Source organism: Eubalaena glacialis, chromosome 2, assembly GCF_028564815.1.
Source record: "Eubalaena glacialis isolate mEubGla1 chromosome 2, mEubGla1.1.hap2.+ XY, whole genome shotgun sequence".
NCBI lineage: Eukaryota > Metazoa > Chordata > Mammalia > Artiodactyla > Balaenidae > Eubalaena > Eubalaena glacialis.
In genome coordinates this window covers 113,762,789-113,789,322 of record NC_083717.1, presented here as the reverse complement: position 1 = coordinate 113,789,322, position 26,534 = coordinate 113,762,789, and the positions used below count along the sequence as shown (strand labels likewise).

At 39.3% G+C, this 26,534-nt stretch overlaps 1 protein-coding gene across 3 annotated transcripts in view; it reads right to left on the bottom strand.

Moving 5' to 3' along the window:
- The window catches only part of MEIS2 (Meis homeobox 2), a 198,564-nt gene that overhangs the window by 4,918 nt on the left and 167,112 nt on the right, over nucleotides 1-26,534 (bottom strand). For all 3 annotated transcript variants that reach the window (XM_061180537.1, XM_061180538.1, XM_061180539.1), the window contains one exon: nucleotides 645-703. In XM_061180537.1, the coding sequence (XP_061036520.1) occupies nucleotides 645-703 (59 nt within the window). The remainder of the gene's footprint in view (nucleotides 1-644; nucleotides 704-26,534) is intronic.

Here is a 26,534-nt window from a genome sequence, read left to right as displayed (position 1 = left end):
AAGTCCTCAGTAAACTAAGGAAATGCCTATTTCGAAGTAGAATGATTAGGAGTTCATGGGGATGGTTCTGACAGTACCGTGTAACAATGGCTTTAGAGAAACGGAGAGACTCTGTGAGAAAAACCCACATGTGTTTTCGTGGGATGGATGGGAAGCATTTTCATAAAAAATAATGCTGGCAATGCGGCAGGTCAGGCTTTAATAGAATATTATGAATAGTCAATGCAAATGAATGGATACAATGAGTTTAACAGGGGATGCTCCAGGAGTGAAAGCAATGCGCACACCAAGGAATTGTGGGTAAGGAGAAAATGAGAGTGTGCTAATGATTGGATGCAGACAAGCAATGAGTAATTCCAGAGCTCACAGTCAAACAAACTGCTTGTGGCACTAATACTTGTGCCCAATTACCAATTCAGAAAGAAAATAAAAAGCAGTGTCAGTAGAGTCAGGGTGGGAAATCTCCAATTAGCACCAATTAGTGAAGTTGCTTCCTAGAATGGAATTCTGGGGACATTAAAAAACAAATCCTCCCAGAATGCCTGATGGAAGCATTTCTTTACCAGGTGATGAAACTCCTGAAGTATAACTTGATGAGGATTTGTGCCTGTGGGATGTGAACACAGATATGAGTTGGAACTTGCCTGCTCGATTTGACTGGTCAATCATGGGCTGTACTATTCTTCTTCTGGCATTAATAAACCTGAAACAGAACAGAGACGTCCAGTCAGCAAATGCAATTTCTGTGCTCCGTGAACACCTCTGCACGAACGCTGCGGAGAATACAATACAGTCAAACATCTACCGAAAATTATCTTTTTAATTCAAAGGCAATTTTCCCTCTCCATGTTCAAAAATAGCTGACTGGATCATCTCCTCCATCATCTCATAATCAACTCAAAGCTGACTTGCTAAAAAGGCTCAGGAAGGGAAAAAAGTTTTCCCTGAGAAAACTTCTATTAATTTGCAATTGTGCTTCTGCCTCTTGAACAAGTCGGAATCTGGTTAAAGTTCACAGGCTGGAAGATTTTCCCCCTTTCCCTAAACTCGCCATCATAGGGAGACCCAGCCTCCCCTTGCAGCTGGTCATAAATGGAGACCAGGCTCTGGCACTCGGCTTTCACAAGGTATTGTTAGGTCAGCAAAGCCATCAATTAGGCTGTCTGAAGTTTTATCACCAACACAGCAGTAATAAGTGCTGGCCAGAAAGACTTCTGCTCTTCGGCAACTCCTGCAGTTTAAGCCTGTAAAGTTAGGGGTCACTTAGAGGTCAGTGCCAGCTGGGGGCGGCCTTTCCAGTCTAAGCTGGGACACCCAGGGCAGGGATAAGGTAACTGCCAACCATAAACCCAGCCACCTTTCAACCCACTAGAAAGACAGAGCCTCAGGTACACATGGTTGATATTAGAGTCCAAGAAACATTTTCAAATCAGGTGGTGGCTGAATCACAGGAATGTAAAGGAGAAGCACTTATTTCGTATAGAAGCCTGGATCTAATTTTGCTGGAAATCCAAAAATAAGTGCCTACTTCATGTTACTTTAATGTTTAATAATGCCCATCAAATATTCATGTACAGAGTAAGATGATAAGAAATCTCCTTTATTTCTCCAAATTTAATAAAAACAAAACAATTTTCTACCATTTGCGAGTTACCCCTGTCCCCATGCATTTAATGACATGCATTCCCCACACGCTTGAGCTGATGCACAGGATTCACGGGCTGCATGTTTTCAGGGGGGACACGGAGGGAGGGGGATGCCTAGCATATAGCTAGCTGTTCCTGCAAAATATACCCATGGATGACATTTCCCAGTATTCCCAGTTTCAAATCTTAAGTGCAGGGGGACTTCATGATTAATGAGTCTACATGGGGTCCCAGGCAGGAACTGAAAACTCATTCTTTGAAATTAGCCAGGAAAATTCTAGTGTGTTGGCAGCTCTGCGCTCCTATGGCGTTAAAGTCCCTTCTGTGGAGGACAGCAGCCCACACCCGTTCAGGCCTCCTGTGGGCACTCTGGTGGGAATACAATTAGACTGAAGAAAAATAGCCTCTAGAAAACCAAAAGAGTCTTTTGCATATGGGGTTTGTTTGGCAAACAATGAACTTCTTTATTACTTAAGAAAGCGTAGCTCAGATGTCACACCCCCTCAGGTTTGGGGAAGAAAGTGACAGCTTATGAGAGGTGAAAACAAAAAAGAGAGTGGAAACTGTGTATTTATTCCCACTGGGCACCTTAAGAGGTGCTGAGGAATATCTGACCAGATAGATCACAAAGCCTTCCAGAAGTATCCCTCAAATCAGAGAAGGAACTTAATGGTCTACTCTTTCCCTCACTGCTTTTACTGGGACCAAGGAGGACTGACCTGAGAGTTCCACCCCCAGATCTCTTTTCATCAGCTCAGGTTAAGACCAATTGAGATGCTCAGGAGAGGAGAAACCTTTCCCCTGCTCCTTGAAGTTTCTAATGGAGGACACACGTGGCAGGGGTTTCACCTCTTTTTATGTGCTACTAATCCCAGTTTTGTTTTTTCCTATAGGCCAACTCTTTAGGTAAAATGAATTGCTATTTTTTCCCTTTTTAATTTCACCCTTTTACTCTTTTATTATTTACATCTGGAGGTTGTTCGCTTATTTATGTCTTTCTCTCCAGTTCCCCCAAACACTCCCTTCCTCACAGAGCTGCAAGGCATCATGGTCCTTAGTTCTCAGCAGGAGAACTCCACACTGTCTTCAAACAAATAATTACGGGGAAGGTTAGAGGTTCACTCAAAGGTCATTTCTTTGGATACTAGTCAGAATGTTTACATTAGTAAAAACGGGGTCCGCTCAAAAGGTTGTTCAATGGGGGATCCACAACAATGCAGAACATTAAAAAAAGCAATCTGTGTGCTCCCAGGTCTTTATAGAAGCGCTGAACTTGGAAATGCCACTCCAGTGTTACATTTTCAACTAGTTACCATGGCATGGACTGAATGTTCACTAGCAGTTATGGCGATGGCCTTTCTTCGCCCAGTTCTACTAAACAAATAGGCAGAGAAGCCTCTGAAGGTTTTCACTAGATCCTTTTACAAAGGGTCATAGGGATTTCACTTTTTTCACTAGGGCTCCAGTTAGCCTCTCTGAATTGTTGTTCTCAAACAATGTTTGTGATCCATAGTGCTGTATCTTGCCAGATTCCTGATTCTACCACATTCTTTCAAATCATGCAGAATTTTAAAAACATATGGGCCCCAATTTTTCAGAAATCTCTTAACATACAACTCCTGCCAATTGTCAACTCCCCTGATCTTGGGATATCTTATAAACACCATAGATGTTACTATTAACATTACCAATTAATGAGCTGACTGTAAGAACACTTTAACACTAAAAAATGAAATTACCCCACTGCACTGATGATCCACAGGCCACTCTTAGAAAACACACCCATGTACATAAAATGAAGCCATTTAATTATAGATTTAAAAAATCAAATTAAGAGTAATTTTTATTTCTTTAATATCAGGTAATGTGAAATTTCCAAATATGGTCTTTCCCCAAAATTACATAACATGAAAATTTTTTCCACTTCCTCTGATCTATATTTTAAAATGAAGTTATTCAGTGCTCAAACAGTAAACAGAATATCAAGTTTTGATTCCACTTAAAATCTGAAGAGTCTAAGTTGAAAACAGACTGATCTTCCATCTTTCAAGGTCCAAGCTCCATTCATATGGAAAAATGCAACTCACTGGTTCAAAGACAAAAGACATCTTAAAAGGCTCAAAAGGTTTCTTGGCTATTAAATGGGTCTTACAAAATAACATTTTGATGAGTTAAGTGTAAATGAATCAGACACATATGGATTAAGTTATCCTTGAATTTCACACGGGTTTAAAAACTAAGGGGAAAAGAGGGTGTTGGCAAAAACATTTTGGACTTTGCCAAACCCAAAACATTTGAAAAATTGCTGAAGACATCCAACTAACCAAAATGCAGCAAGCTGCACCCAACTTTAATGAAAACCCCCGCAAGTTATTTCCAAACCAAAGACTGTTAGGTTTTTCATCTGTATCTGATATTAAAAAATTCTCTAAGTTGTAATGTCATCCCAGAATGATTTTGAAGTTGAAGACATATACTTTTCTATTGGTACAAACTATTTCACCCGAAATCACAAAGTCTTCTTAGATAGCTCTTAAAAGCATTCTGAGGTTTGTACAACTTGCGTGTAAAATATGCCATCTATGATAAATGCCATAAATGTGCTAGTAAGCCTAGTGCCTTATCCAGATTTCACTTAAAAAATATTTTTCATTAGCCTCATTGTGACTTTTTTTAAGGGCTAGAGATAATTCCATTAGTGACTCCTTAGGGAATGAGTACCCTAAAGTACACTAGTTCCATTGATTTGTATTGAACACAAAGTTAGTATCCAGGCTCGCAAAAGCTCTGGAGAGGATCTACTAAGACTATCTACTTTCTCATTAAATTTTACTAAAATAGAAAATGCATGAGTATGTGTGATCCTTAAAAATTATATACTTAGACGGTTAGTTTAAAAATAACTTAATTATAGAAATAAATTCAATGACTTTCCAAGAATCATGAGGCCTTTTTGAGTCAACTTAGAGTGAATATATATATATATCTCTATATATTAAAAAGAATAAACCCAAGAGAGGAAAATATCATTGAAATCTCATCTTGTCTTGTTGGAGAGAGGTCTTCTGGAGACCTCTCCCACAACCCCACCTTAAGCCCCAACAAAAGAGCCAAACTTTTCTGCAACCAAAATCTGACTGCGGTGATTTTTCTTTTAAAGTGTTTTCACTCCCCAGCATATTTCAGATTGATAGAAGTAGACTTAGGTGTCATTCCTGATTGTTGGTTCATTCCTTTTCCTTTCTCTTTCTCCCTCTTTTTAAATGGCTGATAAATCCCTCTTTCTGGTTCACTAACTTCATGCCCCACCTGGTAACCCATTCCTTTTGGCAGCATTCCTTTTGCTAGAAAGTGCAGGCTTCCATGGAGTCAACTGGAAAGATGCCAGCCCTGAAACCCTCTGAGGGGGAATCAAGAATCCCCAGAACTGAAGCTTTTGCATGGTTTGGTCTGGTTAAGGAGGGGGGCTGAACTGCTGAAGAGGGATCCGATCAATTGGGAAGAGGTGTTATAGGCAGCTTGGTGATTGGGGACCTGTTAAAAAATGAAAAATCTCTGTTTTCCACTTTCCCCAGCCATGGGACTCATCAGTGAAGGTGCTTATTCGCAAAGCTCGCTACTGGTTGGGGTGTGCAGCAATGAAGCCTCAACAGGGGCAAGTCAGTTATCAAGTTTGTTCATTTTTTTTTCTTAGTTCACAAAGAAAGCATGTCTTTTTCTGTGTGTGGTTATGGCTAAGAGTGGGGCTTTCCCAATGAGATACATTGAAAAGGCTGAATCAGTGAATTAAGCAGGTTTAATGCCTTTGAATGTGTACTCTGACACACAGATGATTGAGTCATGTCTCAAACATAAGTTTTTCACAGGTGGCCAGATAAGTGGGTCTTTTCTCCCAGACAACTGTGAGCAAAGTATGGTAAACAAATGAGATCCATGGGCTACTTAGGGACACATTCATGGTTCATAATTAATTTCCCAGAGCTACAGCTTAATTTATAATTTGATAGATACTAGATTAGTCTACAGCTCTCAAAACACCACGAGCTAACACTTATAAATTTACAATATAAAAACATGACATTAATCTGGAATCACACACCTTTTGTAGCTTTATGAATAGGCCTTGAGCAGTGGAGTGTTTATGCTGACATGAAAGGTCCTGGGCAAAATTATCAAGTAGCTCATGCTTATCTTCTGATGACCTTCTAATGTGTTCTTTCAAAATTCTTTCTTTTATCTAATTCTTCCCTCAGGTTAGGAGGGTGCACATAGGTTCTTTACTAAAATACCCTACTTTGGGTAAACGCTTCTCAGTAATTGTTCCATATTCCAGACTTCTCTGTAGAGCAAAGTGATGAAGAGCATGGGCTCATATTTTCTGCCCTTTCCTTGTTGTGTCACCTTGGGCAAGTCTATGTAAACTTCTAAGCCTCAGTTTGATTCCTATCTATAAGCTGGGGCAATAGTTGAGCCCAGATTGTTTTTGAGGATTAAGGGAGATATTGCATGTAAAATCTTTGTGCCACAGTACCTGGCACACAGTAAGAGCTCATTAAATGTTAGCTTACACTCAAAATGCATCTATCTCATGTCCCCTCCTAAAGAGCTCTGTTCTCTTAAGGGCAATAATTCAGACTAGGTGGGTTATTATTAAACAAAGCCATGCTGAGTTGATAAGAGGGTAATAATGTGTTGTACCCCTGCAGGTAGCATGTGTCCATGCCATGGGGTCTTCCCAGAGATTACAGCTAATACAAGTGTATAATGCCATGGTGGGGATTTTAGACACTGGAGTGGGAATCTCCTGGGGGGCTGGGTAGTGGGACGAGCTATTTTGGAATCACTCTCTTAAGGGTTCTCTAGATCCTTGCAACTCTGTGTTCCATGGACGAGCCACATCAACATCACCTCAAGCTTGTTAGAACTGCAGAAATATAGTGGTCCCCACCGTGGCACTACTGAATCTGAATCAATATTCTAAAAGATTTCCAGGTGACATATGCATATTTAAGTTTGAGAGTTTCTGCTGTAGGTCACATACCAAATACATGATCCAGTACTCTTACTAAGAATAGAAACTTGCAAAGATCAAGTTGTAATCAAGAACCTTAGCTGTGAAAATGCACATACTATTCTCTTTAGTTATGTCAGATCTAAACAGTCCTGTAATCACTTGTCTTGGGCAACAAACAATTTATAATAATTTAATACATTTTACTCCATCGGTACCTCCTAAAGGAAAAGTTGGACCAATGAAGTGTTCTTGTGGAAACTGTTCTCTCTCAGGAATGGATAGCAGGAAAATGGTAGATTTCTATTTTTATTTCATGTAATTCTGCTCTGAGTTTTTAATAATAAGTATGATTATTTTCACAATTAAAAAAGTGTTTAAGATGACCTGGAGAATTTGGCATCCTATTTGACTAAGGCGTATACAGCCAATTCTAGAGACTTTTTAATAAAAGTATTTGAGAAATTCCTCTAAGATAGGGAATTATCTTTTATTTTCTTTATAATACTGAGCAACAATAAACATTATTCCATAAGTATAATCACACCCAATGGCGCGTAACAAAACATCCCAGCAGGTTATGATTTTGAAGCACTGTTACTCTTCCAGAATGCCATCAGATTATTCATGTGCGGCTATTTATCATGCACTATAAAAGTGATCTTTCAAAGCTACTTGAAAGCAAGGGAGGAGAAAATACACAAAGATCCTTAGCTATTCATATCTAGGATCTATCCTCTTAAAGATAAAATACTAAGTCAATAGACATAAGTTGTAGTATATTACCTCATCCTGTACATGATTTATTGCAGATGGAAATCAACTAGAAACTGAATTACTCTGAAAGTTTTACTACTGCCATTAAAATTCCAGATCTGTATACCTACACTCCTAATAGTGCTTCTGAAAACAATTTTTTACAGACACGGAAGATGCATCTACAGCTTTGTTCGGCTCTATCAGCATAAAAAAGCAGGAGTAATTGTTCTCAAAATTACCAGTGATCAAGTAGCTGTTCATCTATCTGAACACTACTGCCTGACTGGGCTTCGAAAAATCAACCAGTCACTTGACAATCAGTTACACACATTTTAGCCAGTTCTCATCATGTTCCTAGCCATTTCCTAATTCGCGCTAACAGGAGAAGATCCCGACAAATCTAGTATCTCTTTAGCTTTCAACATCACCTTTGATTGGAGTATTAATTCTATATCCTACTTCTCAGTGGAAGCCACCTAAGCATGAACTTGCCAAAAAATACACCAAGCTGTTTAGTAATTATGTATTAGCTATGTTTGAGGAGATCAAGGTGCACTTACATGCCCTATGCTATGGATATCTCTTTGATGAGCTTGTCATCTGCTCGGAAGAAGATGTAGGAGGATTCTCCCATACAGTCTAGCAGGCCAGCTGTTAGCTGCCTGTCAAGCCCTCAAATGGACAAGTAGTCCAGAAGCAAAAATGTCACTCCTTTGATCTGGCAAAGGAGCAGCTGCTGATTTATAGAGTAGGACTTTGTTCTTCCGTTCTATTTTACTTTCTTTCCTAAGGCAGAACCACAAAATCCGGGAGAAAAAAAAAAAAGTGCCGTTCCCGGCAACATCAACAAGCTCTGACAATTGCAACAGGGTTTTTCTTGGCCCGAACAAAGCTCTCAGGCATCTCCTTTGACGCTCACCTTTCCCCCTCCTCTCCCCCTTCTCCCCACCACTTTTTGCAATGCGGTAGTTATTGTTTAATTCAGCTTCTGTAAATGGAATGGACTGTGGCCAGCAAGCCTGGGGCATAAACACACCTGTATGAAAGGAGTCTTATTGTAGCAACCATCTACAAGCAAGCTCGCATGAACCACGCGTTCCTGAGTTGAGAAAGAATGCTCCATTTTTCCTGACAGCAAATTTTACCCTAAGTGAGTTTCTACTTTTGGTGCCACCAGCCTCTGATGACCACATTTGAACTGTTTCCTCTTCAATGGCATTACACCCTTTAGATCCAAGAGAAAAAGGGATTCGATTTTTTTAATCTGTGAGCAAACAGATCCATCAAAAATGTTTATTCACTGTCTATAATATCAATCATTAAGCCCCGAATTAAACAACATCCTGAAAAGCTTTTGCAAATGCAGTATCAAAGATGCCATAATGTTGATTTCGTTACCACTGATTTATACTGACACAGGCTTCCCTGAGTAATATATAAGGAAAAAAATCAACCGCAAAATCTCCATAAGCCATATGCATCGCCTTGCTAGGAATTAAACTGGTTTCAAACGCATGATCCCGTTCTCAGTGGATACATCTGTCACATCAGAGATGTCCTGTCAACCAAGTGGAACAGGAAACAATGTGGCCTTGAGATAAACTGTGAGAAGTCATTAGCCATATGCATGTATGTATGTGTGTGTGTATACACGCACATACACATACATGTATGTATTTGTATGTGTATACACACACACACACACACACACACATCAGGCAGGCAATAAACTTTGCAGAGATTAACACCTGGCTAAGTTTTCTGTGCTGCCGCTGAAAGGAAGGGTAAGAAGGGTTATCAACTCTAGAATATTTAGACATATAACCACATAGGTCAAAGACAGAAACTTTGTAGGCAGTGGGAATGCTGAAAATGATGGAGAAAAGAAAAGCTGCTAAAAATCCTTGTTTTTCTGCCATCATGCCATGTTCTAGTGTTTGCTCTCTTCTCCCCTTTCTCACTTTCCAGGGCAAACAGACATTCTTCTCAGCCTCATTCCTTGCTTTATCCTATGTCCCCCAGTGGTCGGTCAACAGTTATTCAGCACCCACCGCCTCAATGTCCAGAGAACTGTCCTAGTAGAGCTTTCTCTGGGAGTGCATACGTATCCCAGGGAGAGACTGGGTTCTGGAGGGGAAAGGTTAGGGGGTAGGAAGGGCAGCAAGGTATAGAGAACAGGGATTATGTAAGGCCTCTTTTCATCCTTTTTTGGTCCTAAAAACTTTAGAATGAGTAAGTATTAAGCTCCACAGTAATCTGTACATGTGTCACACACTGATAAATCTTCTGCATTCTGTACCCAACAAAAGACAAGTTTAATAACAAAATATGACAAGATCATATATAATAAGAAATTATATATAATAGGTAAGTATATAATTACATGACTCTCTCTGTGTCCATATTATTTAAAATTTTAAAAATGCAGTTCAAGCCTTTAAAGATTTTTACTCTTTGCAACCATAGAAACAAATTGAAAAGCACAATTTGAGAATATATAATAATTACAAATCATAGCAGTCCACACTCAGTAAATAAGTGTGATGGAGTCAATTAGAGAAGTCAGATGACGGCTAATCACCGGATTCTTGGAGGAGGGAAGTTGGACCAGATTAAAAGCGTATAGATTATTGGGAAGGAAGAAAATAAGGAAATGGTGTGTGTGAAGACACTGAGGCAGACCAGGGCCCACTGTGTGCAAGAGAGGCTGCAGGAACTGAATTCAGACAGGCTCCTGGTTTTGGTCTGGAAAAACATGGCCACAGTTAATAGACAAGCTGGTGGAGGAGTTTTTATTTTTCCAGCTTTATTGAGATGTAATTGATATATAACATTGTGTAAGTTTGATATATAAGACTGTGTAAGCTTAAGGTATACAACGTGTTGATTTGACACATTTATATATTACAAAATGATTAGCACTATAGCATTAGCTAACACCTCCATCACATCACATAATTACCATTTCTTTTTCGTGGTGAGAACATTTAAGATCTATTCTCTTAGCAACTTTCAAGTACATGATACGAGACTGTTAATTATCATCACCAGGCTGTGCATTAGATTCCCAGAACTTATTCATCTTCTAACTGGAAGTTTGTATCCTTTAACCAACATCTCCCCATTTCCCCCACCCGGGTGGAAGTTCTTGAGTAACAAATTGAACCTCTGAAATTCCTGAAGAGTGGAATGATGAAATATGGTGCTTGAGGAAGACCTATTTCTGAGAGCTATGTATGAGTTGATGAGAAGCTAGAAGCTAAACGGTAGAAAGCTATTCTAATCCGAGCAAAAGAGAGAAATAAAGTGAACTCAGACTAAGGTGGTAGAAATACAAAAGAAGTAGGCCATGTGGCTTGGAGAACTGCTGATGAATTGTGCTTAGTTGGCAAAGAAAAGATACAAATATAAATGATATTAAAAGGATAAACCTGAGAATCTATGTCTGGTATGCTATGGTATACACTTGATGAAAATTGGAAATTTCGGAGGAATTCCTACTTGTTGTGATGAGGAGAGGCAAACCCAGCTTTCCAGATGTTGCCTTTGAGTTGACAGTGGGACTTTCAGGCTGAGAAGCTAGTCAGGCCACTCAAGACAAAGGACAAAAGAAGAGTGAAAGGCTAGAAAGAAGCGACTTTAACTTCAAAACCCTCTCATCTCTTCAAATCTCCAAAACTAGATGAATATTTCAGGCTGTGGCAACGAGGATAATAAACTGCCTAACTACTTCCAAAAGAATTACTTCCTCTTCATAGATCCTGCAGATTTTACCAAGTCCTTTATCTAACAATGGCTGGTCAAGTTAATTGTCAGTAAAAACCTTTATTCCTATTAGGTCCAGCTTGTTTTTTCTTTTAATTCTGAGATAATTTGTGTGACTGGATTTAGAGGCCAATGGCAATAATGTACTGTGTACTGCTAAACAAATTGTGTTTCACTTCATACTTTGTGGAAGTTCCAAAAGAGTTTTAAAGATTGGAGATAGGAAAAATATATGGGAGACTGTTTGTTTTTAAGACAATTAAGGGTGGGTTTTCTCCAGGTAGTGACAACTAATTTAGAAGAGAATTGATAGGACAAAGTGTTACATTGAAAAGGGACTCCACTAAGTGTGATGGCTTCCAAATTGTGTCCTCCTTTCAAACAGTATTTTTCTTTTTAAATGGGCTTTTAAAGTGAAAACTATAGCACTTCACCCAAAATGGTGTGGGAACAAATGGTTCTCAAGTGTCTATTCTTCAACTCAGGCCAAACCACCCCAACACCAGCAATCTACAGCCACTTGGTGTTTGGAGGGAAGGGGCTTGCATGAGAATGTCCCCGTGGCCCTTTCATTTGTCTGTGGGGCTCCTTTTTCTAAAGCAGCAGGGGAGACCTCAGAGACCAGCGTGGCATGCCAGGAGTGTTTGGATGGGCCAGCCTCTTATCCTTCTTCCAACTCTCCTGCTGGTTTAAAAGAAAGAATGTGGCAGAGGACACATGAGGAAAGTGGCAACATTCTTAGGGCCCTTTATCAATACCACTGCTTTCTTTAAATTGTAGCTTGGTCTCTTGTTCGAGAGGCTGAGATTTTAGCACTTTTAAAGGGAACCATAAGTGAGAAATCTCCTAGGTGTTAAGCTTTAGAGTGGCTTCAACCCAAAATAAGAAAAAAAAATGAGATTAAAACAGAGAAAGTCAAGTAATATTAAGAAAAAGATCCAACAAACAAAATATCATAAATATGCATATATGGTACAGTCTTTCTGTTTAAACCAAATGGTATTTAACCAGTTTATACTGGCATCTAGTCCAGGTGCCAAAGGGGGAAAAATCAAAGATTTAAAAAATTTCAAGGTCACTTCAAATAAACTATAGTTCTAACAGCTATACATCTAACAATAATCTTTAAAAATTATTATGAAAACATATCCCATTATGTCAAGAGGCAAAAAAATCTATTCATAAACATATGACTTAATGTCTTCACATTTATGATGATCAGACATCAAAGACCAAATTCCAAATAAAACTTCTTGACTGCCTTTTCTTAATAACAAATTGAACATCTTTTACTTTGATTTGCAGCTGGGTAGCATTCTGTATCTTCTTCAGAGATGTTATATGCAGTCTTTCCAATGTGACGGTATTATTACCCACAAAATTTTTAGCATCATCCCGTAATCATAAAAGACATAAAATATATCTTTATAAATCACAAGAGACTCAGCAAACCAGCAGTTATGCCACATCTGCTTTAATCCTTAAATATTTTAGCTTTAGAGGGTTAGTGGATTTCTTTCCCCTGATTTGCAGAGAAATAAAGACATCAACCTTTGATTCCTGTGTTCCAGACAAAGCTATAGTCTCCAATAGACAAAGAAGCAAACACTCTGTACTGCAATTTGAAAGGATTTTTTTTTTTTGCATATTCACATTCCACATCTATCAGAATTTCCTAAAGTGGCTTACTATTAGAAATAGAAATGATAGCATTTGAATGATCTCCATTTTCACAGTAAAGATAAAGTAACATAAAAATAATTTAATTTACAAATTGGTTTAACTGCTATACAGTAATGTACATATAAACAAAAAGGCAATTAATAAGTATAAAGTTAATATGCTAACATGCTAGGAACACACTATTTCTTCGATCTGGGATGGCCTTTCTCCCATGGCTATCTGGTCAACACACCCTTCAAAATTCTTATCAGAGAACAGCTTTTTGAGGTAACTTCTCTGATTCCACAGTTTGAGTAAGAAGCACTTCTTCAGTCAGTAGCACTTATAGCTCACAGTCCCATCACAGCATTTATTCAATACTATAATCACAATTTATGTGTCCAGCTTCCCACCAGGTAGCCCTAGAAAGCAGAACCACATCTTAATTCTATGTTATTGAGAGTGTGTCAAGCATGCAGTACATCCTCAATAAAATGTATAGTGAAAGAATAACTAAATGGCTGAATGAAAACAAGGTTCCTACGTCTTGGAAATAATGTTGAATTGAGAATGGAAGAGCCCAGAGGGATTTTCTTGTCCTCACTTTGCAAGTGGCTGAATAGCTGAAACCCTGACGAAATAATATTCCCTAGAATAGGGCAGAGCTAATATGGGAAATAACTCTGGCTTGCTGGCTCTGTGTAGTTATCTTTGCACTCAAAAACCACTAAAGATACAGACTAGAGGCATTAGCTGAAAGGTGTGAATCCATCTGGGCATTAGAGATGCCAGGCAAGTCTTGCGTACAGGGTTGAAGGAAAAGAAGGACTTGACTTGGCAGAAAGTGGGCACCAGACTTTTCTAGGCTGGTGAACATTGGGGCATGATAAGTCCAGTTGACTGAGAGAAGAGAATAAGCTGGGAGTAATGGGAACTGAGGTCAATGGAGTATTCTGGGGTGTGTGTGTGTGTGCGTGCACGCGTGTGTGTGTGTTTGGGGACAGAGGAATAGTGAGTAGAAAGTGAAGGAGGAAGGTTTGTGAGATGGAGAAAGGAAAGAAGAATAGAAAACTTTCTTAAAATATTTTTTTCTCATTATATCTTTCTAAGGAAGTTTTCCCAAATTGTGCTCTGAAGGACACTGGTGTCAATAGGTGTTTTTCCAAAACAAAGGTGGTAGGTCAAAGTGTGGTAGGGAAACAGCACTAAGTGAAACAAAGTAAAGATGTGTTCTTTGCTGCAAGTGATGTCACAGCTTTTAATAGCTTTTTAATAGGCTAACAGCTTTTAATAGGCTAATATTAAGAATCTCTAAGAGGGAATGATGGTACCAATCAATTCTTAACTGTAGTTATTAAGATTTTGAGGGGCACTAGGGTTCCAAGGATTTGAAGAAAAATGAAGCAGTGTTTTTTTAACCGAAATTGTATTTTTAAACCATTTATCAATTTGAAAATAGGATTTCCATGTTCCTACTTCCCCAAGTCAGACTCAGAGATAGAGAATCATTTGAAGGGCTCTTGTTTAAATATTACCTGTTCACAATACCCCCTCCCAAGATTATTATAAAACCTGACTACTCCATTGCCCTTTGACCCCAAAAAATGTGCAGGCTGAAAATGTTCTCTAGAATTTCTCTATCTCAAAGGTAGTTTGATCATTAGGAGATGATGTTAGGCTGGGATGTCTTCTCTACCCTTTCCCTTTTGCTACTTTTCTTGTATTTTCTTACTCAAAAAAATATTTTTTAAAAAGCAACAACTATTTTGCTATGTGTGCCTAAAATTTATGCTTCAAAAATGATTCAGAAACTGAAGACTAATCTTAAATCTAGGAGTTTTTTTTTTTTCTTTTTGGCAACACCCTCTGCATCTTTCATTAATCAGAACTAAAATTGGGCTGTGGCCATCTAACTTTAGCATGTCTATTACATGTGTTAGAGGCTTCTGTGTACGGAGGGTGGGAGATGGGGAGGAGAGAGACAGAGGCAGAGACAAGATGGTGAGGGGAGCACGACATTAAGGAAAGGAAGAAATGAGAAGGGAAAAGAGACAGGAAAAGAGGAAGCGCTGCTTTGGATAAAGTACATCAATGCGCATCCAGGGCTCCTCCCTCCCCTCCCCTCCCACCCCCGCCCCTGCCAATCCTGCTTTCTTGTTTACAGAGTGTACAAGTACAAAATCAGCTTTTACTTGTAACTGTGTTAAACACCACCTGCCTGCCCTCTGAACCCCGCTGTCCCAGGATGAGGTCAGCCCGGTGAAGGGCTCCAGCTCTATAAGCAATCCTGTCATTCAGGCTAACAGCAGTGATTCGCTCACAGGGGGCAAAAATGACTCAATTGTTGGGCTTATTGAACTCCAGGGAGCACAGCTACTCTATCATTACCATGGAGTGCAAACACCCTGAGCTCTGTTTTGGTCCACTTAAAATTGCTATTTGCTGTGAAGGATTGGCAAAGCAATTCTTAAAATGATGGGGGTGAAAGTAAGGCGAGTGCCATTATGGGCTTTTCCTTCCGTTTAAGCAGAAGTAAGCAGTACGGGACTCGTTCTGAGCCTGACCCACTTATTTAACCTTTTGTTCACTTTGCTGTATTAACATATATTAACTGGCTATATAAGCCCTGGGGGGGATAACCACCTCATGACCAAATTACAGTTCCATTTTCATGGGTAACCTCTCCTTGGGTGGAAATTAAACCCCAACAGAAATACATTGTAGGTCCACACAGAATTGAGGAGGGATGCCCTCAAACAAATGCTGAATGCCAGTCCTGCAAAGACCAGAGCAACCACAGAGAGGTTGGGTAAATTATACACGAGAGGAACTATTTGAAAAACCAAATAAATTTAATTAAATAAGTTACAAAATTATCTTCCCATCTCTTATCTACTCCCCTTGGTTAATATCCATGACATACTGATGTTGCATAATTGCTCTTACGGAATGCTGCAGCTCAGGGCCATAATGAGCTGCCTTTGCACAAAGGCAGCAAAAGTGGTTTCCCTACAGAGTTATCTTCTCAATTATTTATACTTGCAACACTTTCACATAATGGCAGTTTTAAAATCAAACAAACAAAGCAAACCGTACAATAAACGAAGGAGACAAGAAGGTGCAGGGACCTTTTCTTTCTTTTTTGAACACCAGAAGGGAGAGGCAGGCCACATAGAGTCAGCTGAATTTGGTTCCTCGAAAAGTCTCAGGGGTCCTGCGACCAGATGACATCAAAGCATTTGACACTGCCACCTTGGTGAAGGATTAGACATGCTCTGCATACCTGCCTTGCTTTTAATCTGTCATATCCAAATATATAAAGGAATGCAAACTTAATTTTTGCCTTTTACACATTGGCCTTTGAAAATTCCTAACCGGAAGACTTGACCCCCCACTCCCCACTCCTGAAAAAAAAAGGTGCTAAACTGTCAAAACGATGTCAATGTACACAGAGAATGGCTGTGCGTGTCACAGTGGTCCCCCAGGCAGCAGAGGGGCTGGCCAGTTTTTATGGTGCTTGTTTGTTTCCACTGTCCACACCTGCCTTTGGCTAATCACTCAAAAACTTGCAATCAAAAGAGAAAAAGCTACTTTGTACTTCTACTAAATAGGGATATACAAAATAAGATAAAGGGTATATTTAAACATTATGGTAAAATTATAATATTATTTCTAATATTTAATTTTGGAATCTCTTTGAAATGAACTGTTACTGCTGCCATCAAGTTCCAACTTATTTTGTTCCTAGCACTCAGCTTGGTTGCCTCTTCAGAGTAGATGTTCAATGTTAGCCTGGTTATTTTTCCAAGTTAATCTACAGATGTGCTTGAAGAGCTTATATTTTAAGAAATTAAAAGCGAACTTTTGACCAGACATACATTTTGGATCTGCATAAAATCTGCATTTTGTTTAAGATTCTCCGTTAACAAGCATAGGTTCTAGCCTTTTAGGAGGAAGTTACCGTCTTTACTTAAAGAGTTATTCCTCATCAAATAATGGCCAGCCATGTATCTGTGATTAAAGACATTCACTATCAATGCCAGTGAAACACAGCTTTTTATATCACCTACCAGCCAGATCCAAAGAACAAACTGTTAAAGCAACTATTTCCTTAAAGTCCTGCAGAGAAAGATTATAACGACACAGTAAAAATACTAATTTTAAAAACCTCAAAATTTGTCTCTTGCGATATGCCAATATGCACAGACATTGAATTTACACACACACACACACACACACACGCACATACATACACTTGCTTTTCATTAACGCACCTTACATGCCTTGTGACTTTAAATCTCTCTTGTCTTGACACAGATTAAAAAAAAAATTAAGATTTTTTTTTTCCCCAAGTACACAGGTACTACTGTGAAAGATCAGAAGGGAAAAAATACACCACGCTGAAAGGAAATCAGACCATGATCCATAACCTGTCCGAGGACAGGCTGTGGATGGGGTCATCAGAGGGAAGAAGTTGGGACTGAGTTGGGATTCACTATCTTGTGTTGTTCCACTCCCGGGAATCCAATGAACTGAATATCATATTGTGGGCCACTTGCTGCTTCTTACACCTCCTCTTAGCCACGGAGAGCTAGGATTGAACTGTATTTTGTTGGCTACTTCCTTTCGTTCTGCCACTCTTACCTCCAGGGTCAAATCATTTGGTAGTGTGGTGGGAGCTGAAAGGTTGTGGACCCAATTCTACTTCTCAATATAAAACTACACCCTACTATTTCACCTTCTAGCAGCAGTAGACACCTTCACCTGAAAAATGATCTCTCCAGGTGTGTGCACGTGTGGTTATGGGCTAGACAAGGATAAAGGGTAATACGTGGAGAATGCAGCTGATGGTAAGAAAACTCTTGTGCCAGAAGATTAAAAACACAACCTTGCTGTCGTCAAAGATAAATCTGAGTGAACTTTGATGTACTGCAAATATATCCTATGCCATTCATAACATATTTTTCAAAGACACTGACGCAATAACTGATATTCGATTAATCATTATGTGAAAGATTAGTTAAACGTTGAAGTCTAGAAGAGAGTTGGGTAGTTTTGGGTTTTTCAAATGTGGGTAAGTTCTGAAGGGAAGTCTCAGATTCTGTGAACAGACTCCGGTTCATCTGAAAAGCACTCCCTCTGGCAGTCGAAAGCAATTTAAAGGTCAGTAGATTATGGGTGGAAGTGAACTGGTTTGGAGAGTAAAACCAAAAGCTGACTGGGGTGAGAGGGTATGACTTTCATCCCTGTGAGGGCTCCCACTGATCGGATCAGAAGTTGCTATCGGTGTCTTGAGGGCAGTAATATTTCAGGGCCCTCAATTCCCAAACGTGATAGATTCGTAAGAAACGTTAACCTCGATTTTCTTCCAGCTTTCCTCAACCGCCGTAACAGCCTCTCTCTTAGTAGAGCAGCCAATTAACCAAGCATTAAAAAAAACCCACAAATCTATATCAATAGCTTTGCACACAAAAAGGAAGATGTGTGAAGTAAACACTTAATCATTGCTGTAAGTGATCTGATCCAGGATGTCTAACAGCCAAATAAATTGAAACAGGCTATGGTTGAAAAGACTAATTTAAAAAAAAAAAAATCAGAAGAAATAAGATATTTCTCTCCTTTCCTTTAAGCATCCCGTATGTTTGCTTTTATGTTGCAGTTCACAGTAACCGGCCTTCAGCTTACCCTTGACTAGTGGCAGATCTGATAAGGGGTTGGCACAAATATATTGAACCTGGTTTACAAATTGTTTTGCAACTTCCCTTCCCAGATAAACATAACCCAGTACAACTTCTGAGAAAAAAAAAAAAAATTGTGTTTACTTGTCCTGTGCTTAAGGATTTTTTTCTTCTAAATGTTCCCTCAGGATGCTGGCTTGCAACCTAGAAAAAGCTTGGATTTCAGCTTCAGTCTCCAAGGTATTCTACTGTTCAGCTGGGCTGTGAGCTAGGAGGGAAGCTCTCTACCTTGCTGATTTAATTAACAGGATTCTTTTCATTATTATGGGGATTTAGTTTCTTCTTGCCTTTCAGTGTTTGTGAAACACTGATTTATGTTTTATATTTTGAAGGCAAATTTATTGTTCTTTGACAGCTGAGGCTTGGTAAATTCCTGGCATTGAAGGGACCCCAGGGAGGTGTCACAGTTGCCCTGCCCTGCCCACCTATACTCTGTCATCTCAAGGGCACCCCTCCAGAAGTGAGAACCATCAGCTGTTCAGTGCCCATCCCACTCCTCCTCCCTCAGATAATTACGCCAGCAGGGGTTGGCCTGTTCCCATTTATGAACGGTGGTATTGGTAGGTTGATCAGTAAATGTGAATCACCGATTCATTTATGTGAAGCAAACAGTCCATGAATCTTTGGGCTGGATCTAATCTCTTGATTAAATGGAGCTCATTGAATTAAGTGGTAGGCTGTGCTGTACTTATTATGATGACCATGGCTGAAGCAAAAGTCAGGGCAAATTTTCTAAATATGACAATATTTATTTATTAAAAATAAAAATATATTTGAAGTTAGTACTATAGAAAATCTGGCAGGGAGGGTCATCATGATTCTGTTGGATCATCACTCTTCTAAACTACACAGTCCATCAAATTCTGACTTAGAGAAAAAGTCAAACATTTAGGGAAAACTCTGGAAGACTCATAGCAAATTTATATTTTAGGTGAAAAGTGTCAGTTAACGCCCATGATTTGATTATAATCAAAATCTCAGGGCTTCATAATTCACCTTCACTCATATTACTATAATTAGAAATTATTGAGCTAGGTACTAAACTGAGTGCATACAAGTATCCTCTTATTTAATTCTCACGAAAACCTACTGAAGTAGGTACTATTATTAGCATTCCCATTTTATGGTTAAGAAACTGAGATTTGGCAAAATCTAATAATATGCCTAAGGTCACATTGTTAGTAAGTGGCAAAGGTGAGACTCAAATCCAGTCCTTCCTGACTTAATATGTTCTTCATGGATATGTTATGCTGCCTCCAGGGTGTATATACTGATTGTGAAAAGAAGGTGTTATAGGCTGAACTGTGTCATCCCCTAAATTTATATGTTAAATTCCCAATCCCAGAATGTAACTGCATTTGGAGATAAGGTGTTTAAAGAGGTGAGTTAAAATGAAGCCATTAGGGAGGGAGCAGACACCAATATGACCCATGTCCTTATAAGAAGAGAAAGAGGCACCAGGGATGCAGGAGCTCCAAGGAAAAACCATGTGAGGACACAATGAGAAGGCTGCACCTGCAAGCCAAGGAGAGAGGGCCCTGAAGAAACCAAACCTGACGACACCTTGATCTTGGACTTCCAGGCTCCAGAACTGTTAGAAAATACATTTCTGTTGTTTAAGCCACCCAGTCTGTGTTATTTTGTTAGGGCTGCCCTGGGAAACTAATGCAGAAGGTAACATGGAAACAAGAGCTGGAAGAAAAGCAAAAGCAAATTTTTGCTTTGAAAAGATGGTCACTTCCTCTGCATACCCGCTGGAGACACCCTACCCTTGGTGGCATGAGCTCCTGTCAACCTTCCACACACACTACCATGAGCCCTTGTTTCCCTTGTTAAGAGAGTGAACGCTGGAGAATGCACATGGGATGGCTAAAGCACTCGGGACAGAGTTAGGAGAAGTGTGCCACTTTATGGGTGAGAAAGGCAGTGTTGTTCCGTCAGAGGAGGGAAAAGGAAGAAGGCTGGTGACGCAGGTGGAGATGGTTCTGGAGTTATCTAAAGGATCTTCCTGAGCATAGCCTCGCCACCCCCAACACAACTGGGGGCTGGCAAGTTAGGAGTATTTAGGGTTACTCTTCTTGTCTTCTCAGGAGAGGTCAGCAGCTGAAACATCTCCCGAGAACCAGGTAGCATCTTTTTTTTTTTTTTTAATTTATTTATTTAATTTATTTATTTTTGGCTGCGTTGGGTCTTCGTTGCTGTGTGTGGGCTTTCTCTAGTTGTGGCTCGCAGGCTCCAGAGCGCAGGCTCAGTAATTGTGGCACATGGGTTTGTTGCTCCGCAGCATATGGGATCCTCCCGGACCAGGGCTCGAACCCGCGTCCCCTGTGTTGGCAGGAGGATTCCCAACCACTGCGCCACCAGGGAAGTCCCCAGGTAGCATCTTGATAACAGCCTGATCACGATCTTGTTTAGTTCTAACAGACCCTTTATCTGATATTTTCCCATTCAGGCAGGAAAATGGAGCCAATGTTTAGACCAAACATAAAACGGAGGCTTGGAAATTGAGTTCTAGATCAGAACTTTTGCCTTAATCTATATATATATATTTTTTTTAGAGATTTAAACACTGCCTGGATATTTAATGATAGTAAGGAATAATTGTTAATTTTTAGTTGAGATAATGTCATTGTGCTTACATTTTTTAAAATTTTATTTATTTATTTATTTTTGGCTGTGTTGGGTCTTCGTTTCTGTGAGAGGGCTTTCTCTAGTTGCGGCAAGCGGGGGCCACTCTTCATCGCGGTGCGCGGGCCTCTCACTGTCGCGGCCTCTCTCGTTGTGGAGCACAGGCTCCAGACGTGCAGGCTCAGTAATTGTGGCTCACGGGCCTAGTTGCTCCGCGACATGTGGGATCTTCCCAGACCAGGGCTCGAACCCGTGTCCCTTGCATTGGCAGGCGGATTCTCAACTGCTGCGCCACCAGGGAAGCCCTTAATCTAGATTTATAAGCCAATAGGTTCTAAGGGAGAATAAAGGAAAAATATAGAAAAAACATCTAATTCTACAGTGGTTAGCGTTTCAATTTTTTTTTTTTAATCAAGAAAAATGAGTGTGGGGATGTGGTCCTACTGGTGGAGAAAAAAAATACACTAAAATGAGCTTTCATTCTAACCCGATTCAACAAATCCAAGCTAATTTTCTCATTCATCAGTTCTGCAGGGTTATATGAGAGTTATTCTTTCAAAATTTGAATTATCTTTGTTTATTCAGTGTCTATCAAGAGCCCGAAATTCAGAGAGTAGCTCTGTCCTCACAATTCAGGCTTCTTAAGTTTTCTCACAAAGTATCCTCCGCAGATTCTAATCTTCAACCACACTCTAGGGAAACACCTGGGTGAAATGTCACCTGAGGCCACCAAATTATCACCACACTGAACATAACCTAAGAGAGTTTTGGGTCAATGAAAGAAGGAAGCCAGAGAACACTGGTTTCCTTCTTTCATTGAAGAAAATGAACACAATGGCGAGAAGTCTGTGCCATAGACATGCATAGGATTTCTCTACACATGGGGAAGAGTTGCACAACGGCGGCCTCTCCTTGCCTTTCTCATCTCTACATCACCTACAGTGAATCCCATTCCCGTTATTCACATGGTATATTCTCCCTCTGAACAGTCTCCTGACTGTCCTGTTTCGTCTTCTTCCTCTTATTAATAGTCTTTGATTGCTTGTAGAAATATTGAAAAAACAATTCTTGATCCCGTGAATAAAGTTTTATTCAGTTTCTGCTGCCTACTTGGCATTGCACTGAGAGCCTTACAGGGAACCTGTATGAGAAGCCACATTTGCCAAGTGAAAAAAAGCACTAGATTTGGGATTAATTTCATGCCCCAAGGATCTCCTAATTTAATTGGAGAAACAAGACGATACACCTATCCATCAACATGTTAAATTTGATGTGATGAGAGAAACAGCACAACTTAATGGAAAGAGCATGGATTTTAGAGGCCTGGGTTTGAATCCTGACTGTATCACTACTCTGTGGTTTGGGACACGTTCTTTAACTTTTCTGTGTCGTAATCTCCTCAAGTGTAAGATGAGAATAAATTATATGACCTCCTTGAAAGCGTTGCCCTGAAGATGAAATGTATTGGAAAGGCATCAGAACATCATCTGAGAATCACACAAAAAAATGTAAGTCATTCTAAAATAAATTTCCAACATTTACAATCCTCCAAACACTGCAAGGCGTACACAGATGAAAAGATTCAGTCTTACCCTCAGAAAGCTGGGAGTTTAACAGTAAAGAGATACCATGCTACAAGTTGAAAGAGTCTTGGTGGCAGCAGAGTGGCCACTGGTATGCAGAGAGGATGGACATAATGTGGGTGAGAGGGGGAGGGGGACAGGAGGCCTTGGGCTCTTTCCGGAAGGATTCCAATAGGTGGAAATGGGAAAGTTAGAAGGAGGGAGAACATACCAGGTGGAGGAAATGCTTAAGCAAATGCACAGAGAGAGCAAGTGTTTTGAGCTAAGACGCTTTGTAGAAGAGGTACTGGATTGAAGTAAGGAGATAAATTTGAATCCTGGTTTGCAATTTCCTAGCTATTTGACCTCTCTCGTTCAACACTTCTCATCCATAAACTAGGGATGATAGATGACTCATAAGTTTATTGTAAAGATTAAGTATTTAGCTAAATAGTTGGCATATTTGGAATACCAGAAATTGTTAATGTACTTTTTTTAGGTCTTGGAAAGGGTAATTAGAAAAACTCCCAATATTACCAAAATAACCCTAATGCATGTCTAAGTTATGTGCTCAGTGGCCCAATCAAAGCATTCATTTCTACTATCAATTAAACATTGGAGGAAGAGCTTCAAAATTTATTTGTTATTAACTTGAACTTTGTCATTATTTTATCTACAATGAAACATCATTGGAATGTCAATGGGAAAAAAGGAAATAGTAAATGAGACAACTTGAATTTTCAACAATTTCATTAGATTTTGCCTTCTGGGTGCTTTATTTGTCTCCTTACACCAGCATGGATAAGCATAAACCCACTGGTGGACCTTTGTTCAGAGATCACAAATTATTGATCCAAATATTTAAGCATATAAGAATAACATACTTATCCTATTTGTTGTTCCCTGAAGTCAAGGACAACGGAAGCTAAAATATCTAGTGGTTAGAGATGGGTATTAATGTGGGAGTGAGAAGAAGAAGGAGAAATGGGGGCTGGAGACTAAGGCCTCAGAAACACTTAGCAACCTATACTTCTCTTCAGTAACCACCTTTTTTTAATTCTTAGAAATCTTATAAGGATGAGGGTGAGAATGATGCAGAACTTACTTTGCTGACTAATAAAAAAACAGGTCTGCTGAAACTCTTTATCTTGAGCACATGTGGGATGGTGGTTCTAAATATGGATAGCAAACGTAGGAAAAAAGACCTCCATGCCGACTTTTGACACAGGATGGTGTCTTATTTCTCATTTTTACCAAGTGAAGAACAATCCTGACCTAGTTTATGAGGTACATTCTCAGAAACACCTGTGTTCTGAGCATAAAATAATTCAGAAATAACATGTTAATGATGTCCTTAATTTGAAAAAAAGGGAAACATCTGCAGAAGTCACACAGAGTCATGTTGTTCCACATCCTTTCTCTAGAATGAAACCGACCAATCGGACATACACGGGTGGAGGTTCAGAACAAACCAACACTCGGCTGGAATATATGGAACAGGAGATCTGGTCTTCTATTGGTAAAAGCACGCCTTGAAGGCTTCAGAAAAATCAGAAAAAAAAAAAAAAAAAGAAAACCTGTTGTTCAGTTTCAACCCTGAAGAACCAAATAAACCTAGTAAATTTTCTATTTCTTAATCAAAAATGGTATATAAAGTTCTTTCGAATACAGCCCCTGTAGAGTAAAGCTGCCAAATCACCTTCGATACAGTTTTAATGAGATGCTTGCCCTAGAGATAGGTATCACCAAGAAAAGATGTCCTGCAATGCCTGTGAAATATGTGGGATTGACTTGAAGAGTGCTGTGTAGCCCCATGCATTACATCAATCACAGGGCCAAAAGGAGAAGCATAGAAAATGAAAAGAGAACTGATCAGTTCCAATGGAACATGAAGTATAAACATCCATTCTGTTCAAGAGACAGTCACTCAACTTGTTTTCTAAGTCATTAACTACACCCCAGACTCAGTTTTCCTGATACTGTATGCTATTTTATGTGGTTTGGAATCATTTCAAGGAATTGATCTTTGTGGCATTTTCAAAGCAAAACACAAACAAGGTATCTAGTCTCTTACTTTAACTTATGAAGTTCAAGGTTGCTTTTGCCTCACTGTCTTCGTCTTTCTACTCTTAACCCACAGTGAGTAAGAATGTAGTTCACCCAAAGCATGTTCCCACTTTTTGGGCTGTTCCCATAGCTCATATAGCAGCTCCACTTAGCAATAACTCCATATTTAAAACACTATGGAGACTGGTATACTACTGACCTCCCAGCATCATTGAAAAAAATGAAATCTGAATGAAATTTGAATATACTCCTGCCAAGCAGAGTATATCTAGATAGAACTAAAAACCATAAGAAACAAAGACTCAAGTGTTGATTGGAGAGCATAGGGAAAAGCATCTAGAGAGATAAACCAAAGAAAGCAAAATGAGGATTAAAAATTGACTTAGTTTTTGCCCTTAAGAGTGAGGGTTTAGTTTCGGGAAATCTCATCGTCAAAGGTCAGAAATGAAGAGATATTCTCCAAATATCCAGATTCCCATGATACGGGAATGAATACGCTTAAATATCATTTTGGCTAAGGGATATCATTTTCATTGGGCAAAGTTGCCTCCAGTATCTTAAAGAATTAAACTGAGCTCCTTCCACAGGATAATGGAGCGCATGGAAAGAAGAAGGGACAGCATTGGGTTCTGAGTCAGACACTAAACGTCTAGCCCTGGTCTGACAGTTATGAGCTTCACAACAGTGAACAAGCCACCAAACCTTGGAGAGCCTGCATTTCCTCATTTGTAAAAGGCAAACAGTAAACCTCATTTACTTCACAGGGCTGATGTGAGAATCAAATGAGACAGTATATATAAAAGTGCCCCCAAAACAGTAAAGGGCTATAAAATATAAGGCAGTGTGGTAAAGGCATATTTCATTAAGGAGTCAAAAGTTTGGTTTTTTTTTCTCCCTCATTCTACATGATAACTCCTGAGATCCTTTCTTATTGTTCTGAATGTCAAATTTATGAAAATTCATTTAAAAGGGCAGAAACAAACAAACAAACAAATCCTAGAGGAGTATAGTCTAATCTTGCTTTCTTTCTCTCATTAATATTCTGTATGAAATTGTGTAAGTCCCTTTGGAAACCTCAGTTTTTCTCATCTTTGTAATGGACAATAGCGCAGCTTTCTATGTAGTGTTTTAAATTACTTACAAGAAAGTCTCCTGAAATACAAGCCCTTAATAAAATCTGAAATTATGAAAGTCCTCTAGAAATGAACAACAAAAAATCTTACCCCCAAACAATATTTATTCTTATGAATCGTCTGTATCATTACCAACAATATGTCACAATTCTGTCTGCAGCAATAGATGGAAAACAAGCTGCACATACAATACAAAACACATTCAGTTGCTGGAGGGCGCGAAAAGGTACTTGTAATGTCATTTGAATTTAGGCCATTATACAATAAACCAAGTATGAAGTGATGAAAGTATAGCAGTTTTCCAACAAGCTGATGTTTTCAGATTCCATCCCACATTTCCTTATTCTTTCTGATGGGATCATCCAGTTCTAATGTTCTTTTGCCATATATGATCATTCTGCTAGCAAAATATGACTCAATCAGTGTTTGGATTTGATACCAGGCTTACAGAACGCAGGCTTCAGACTAGCTAGTTTATGGCCATCATACATCCTTCAGGAAATATCAACTCCCCTGACCCGCCATGATCCAAGCCATGCGATGTTCCTCCAAAGCATCAACTG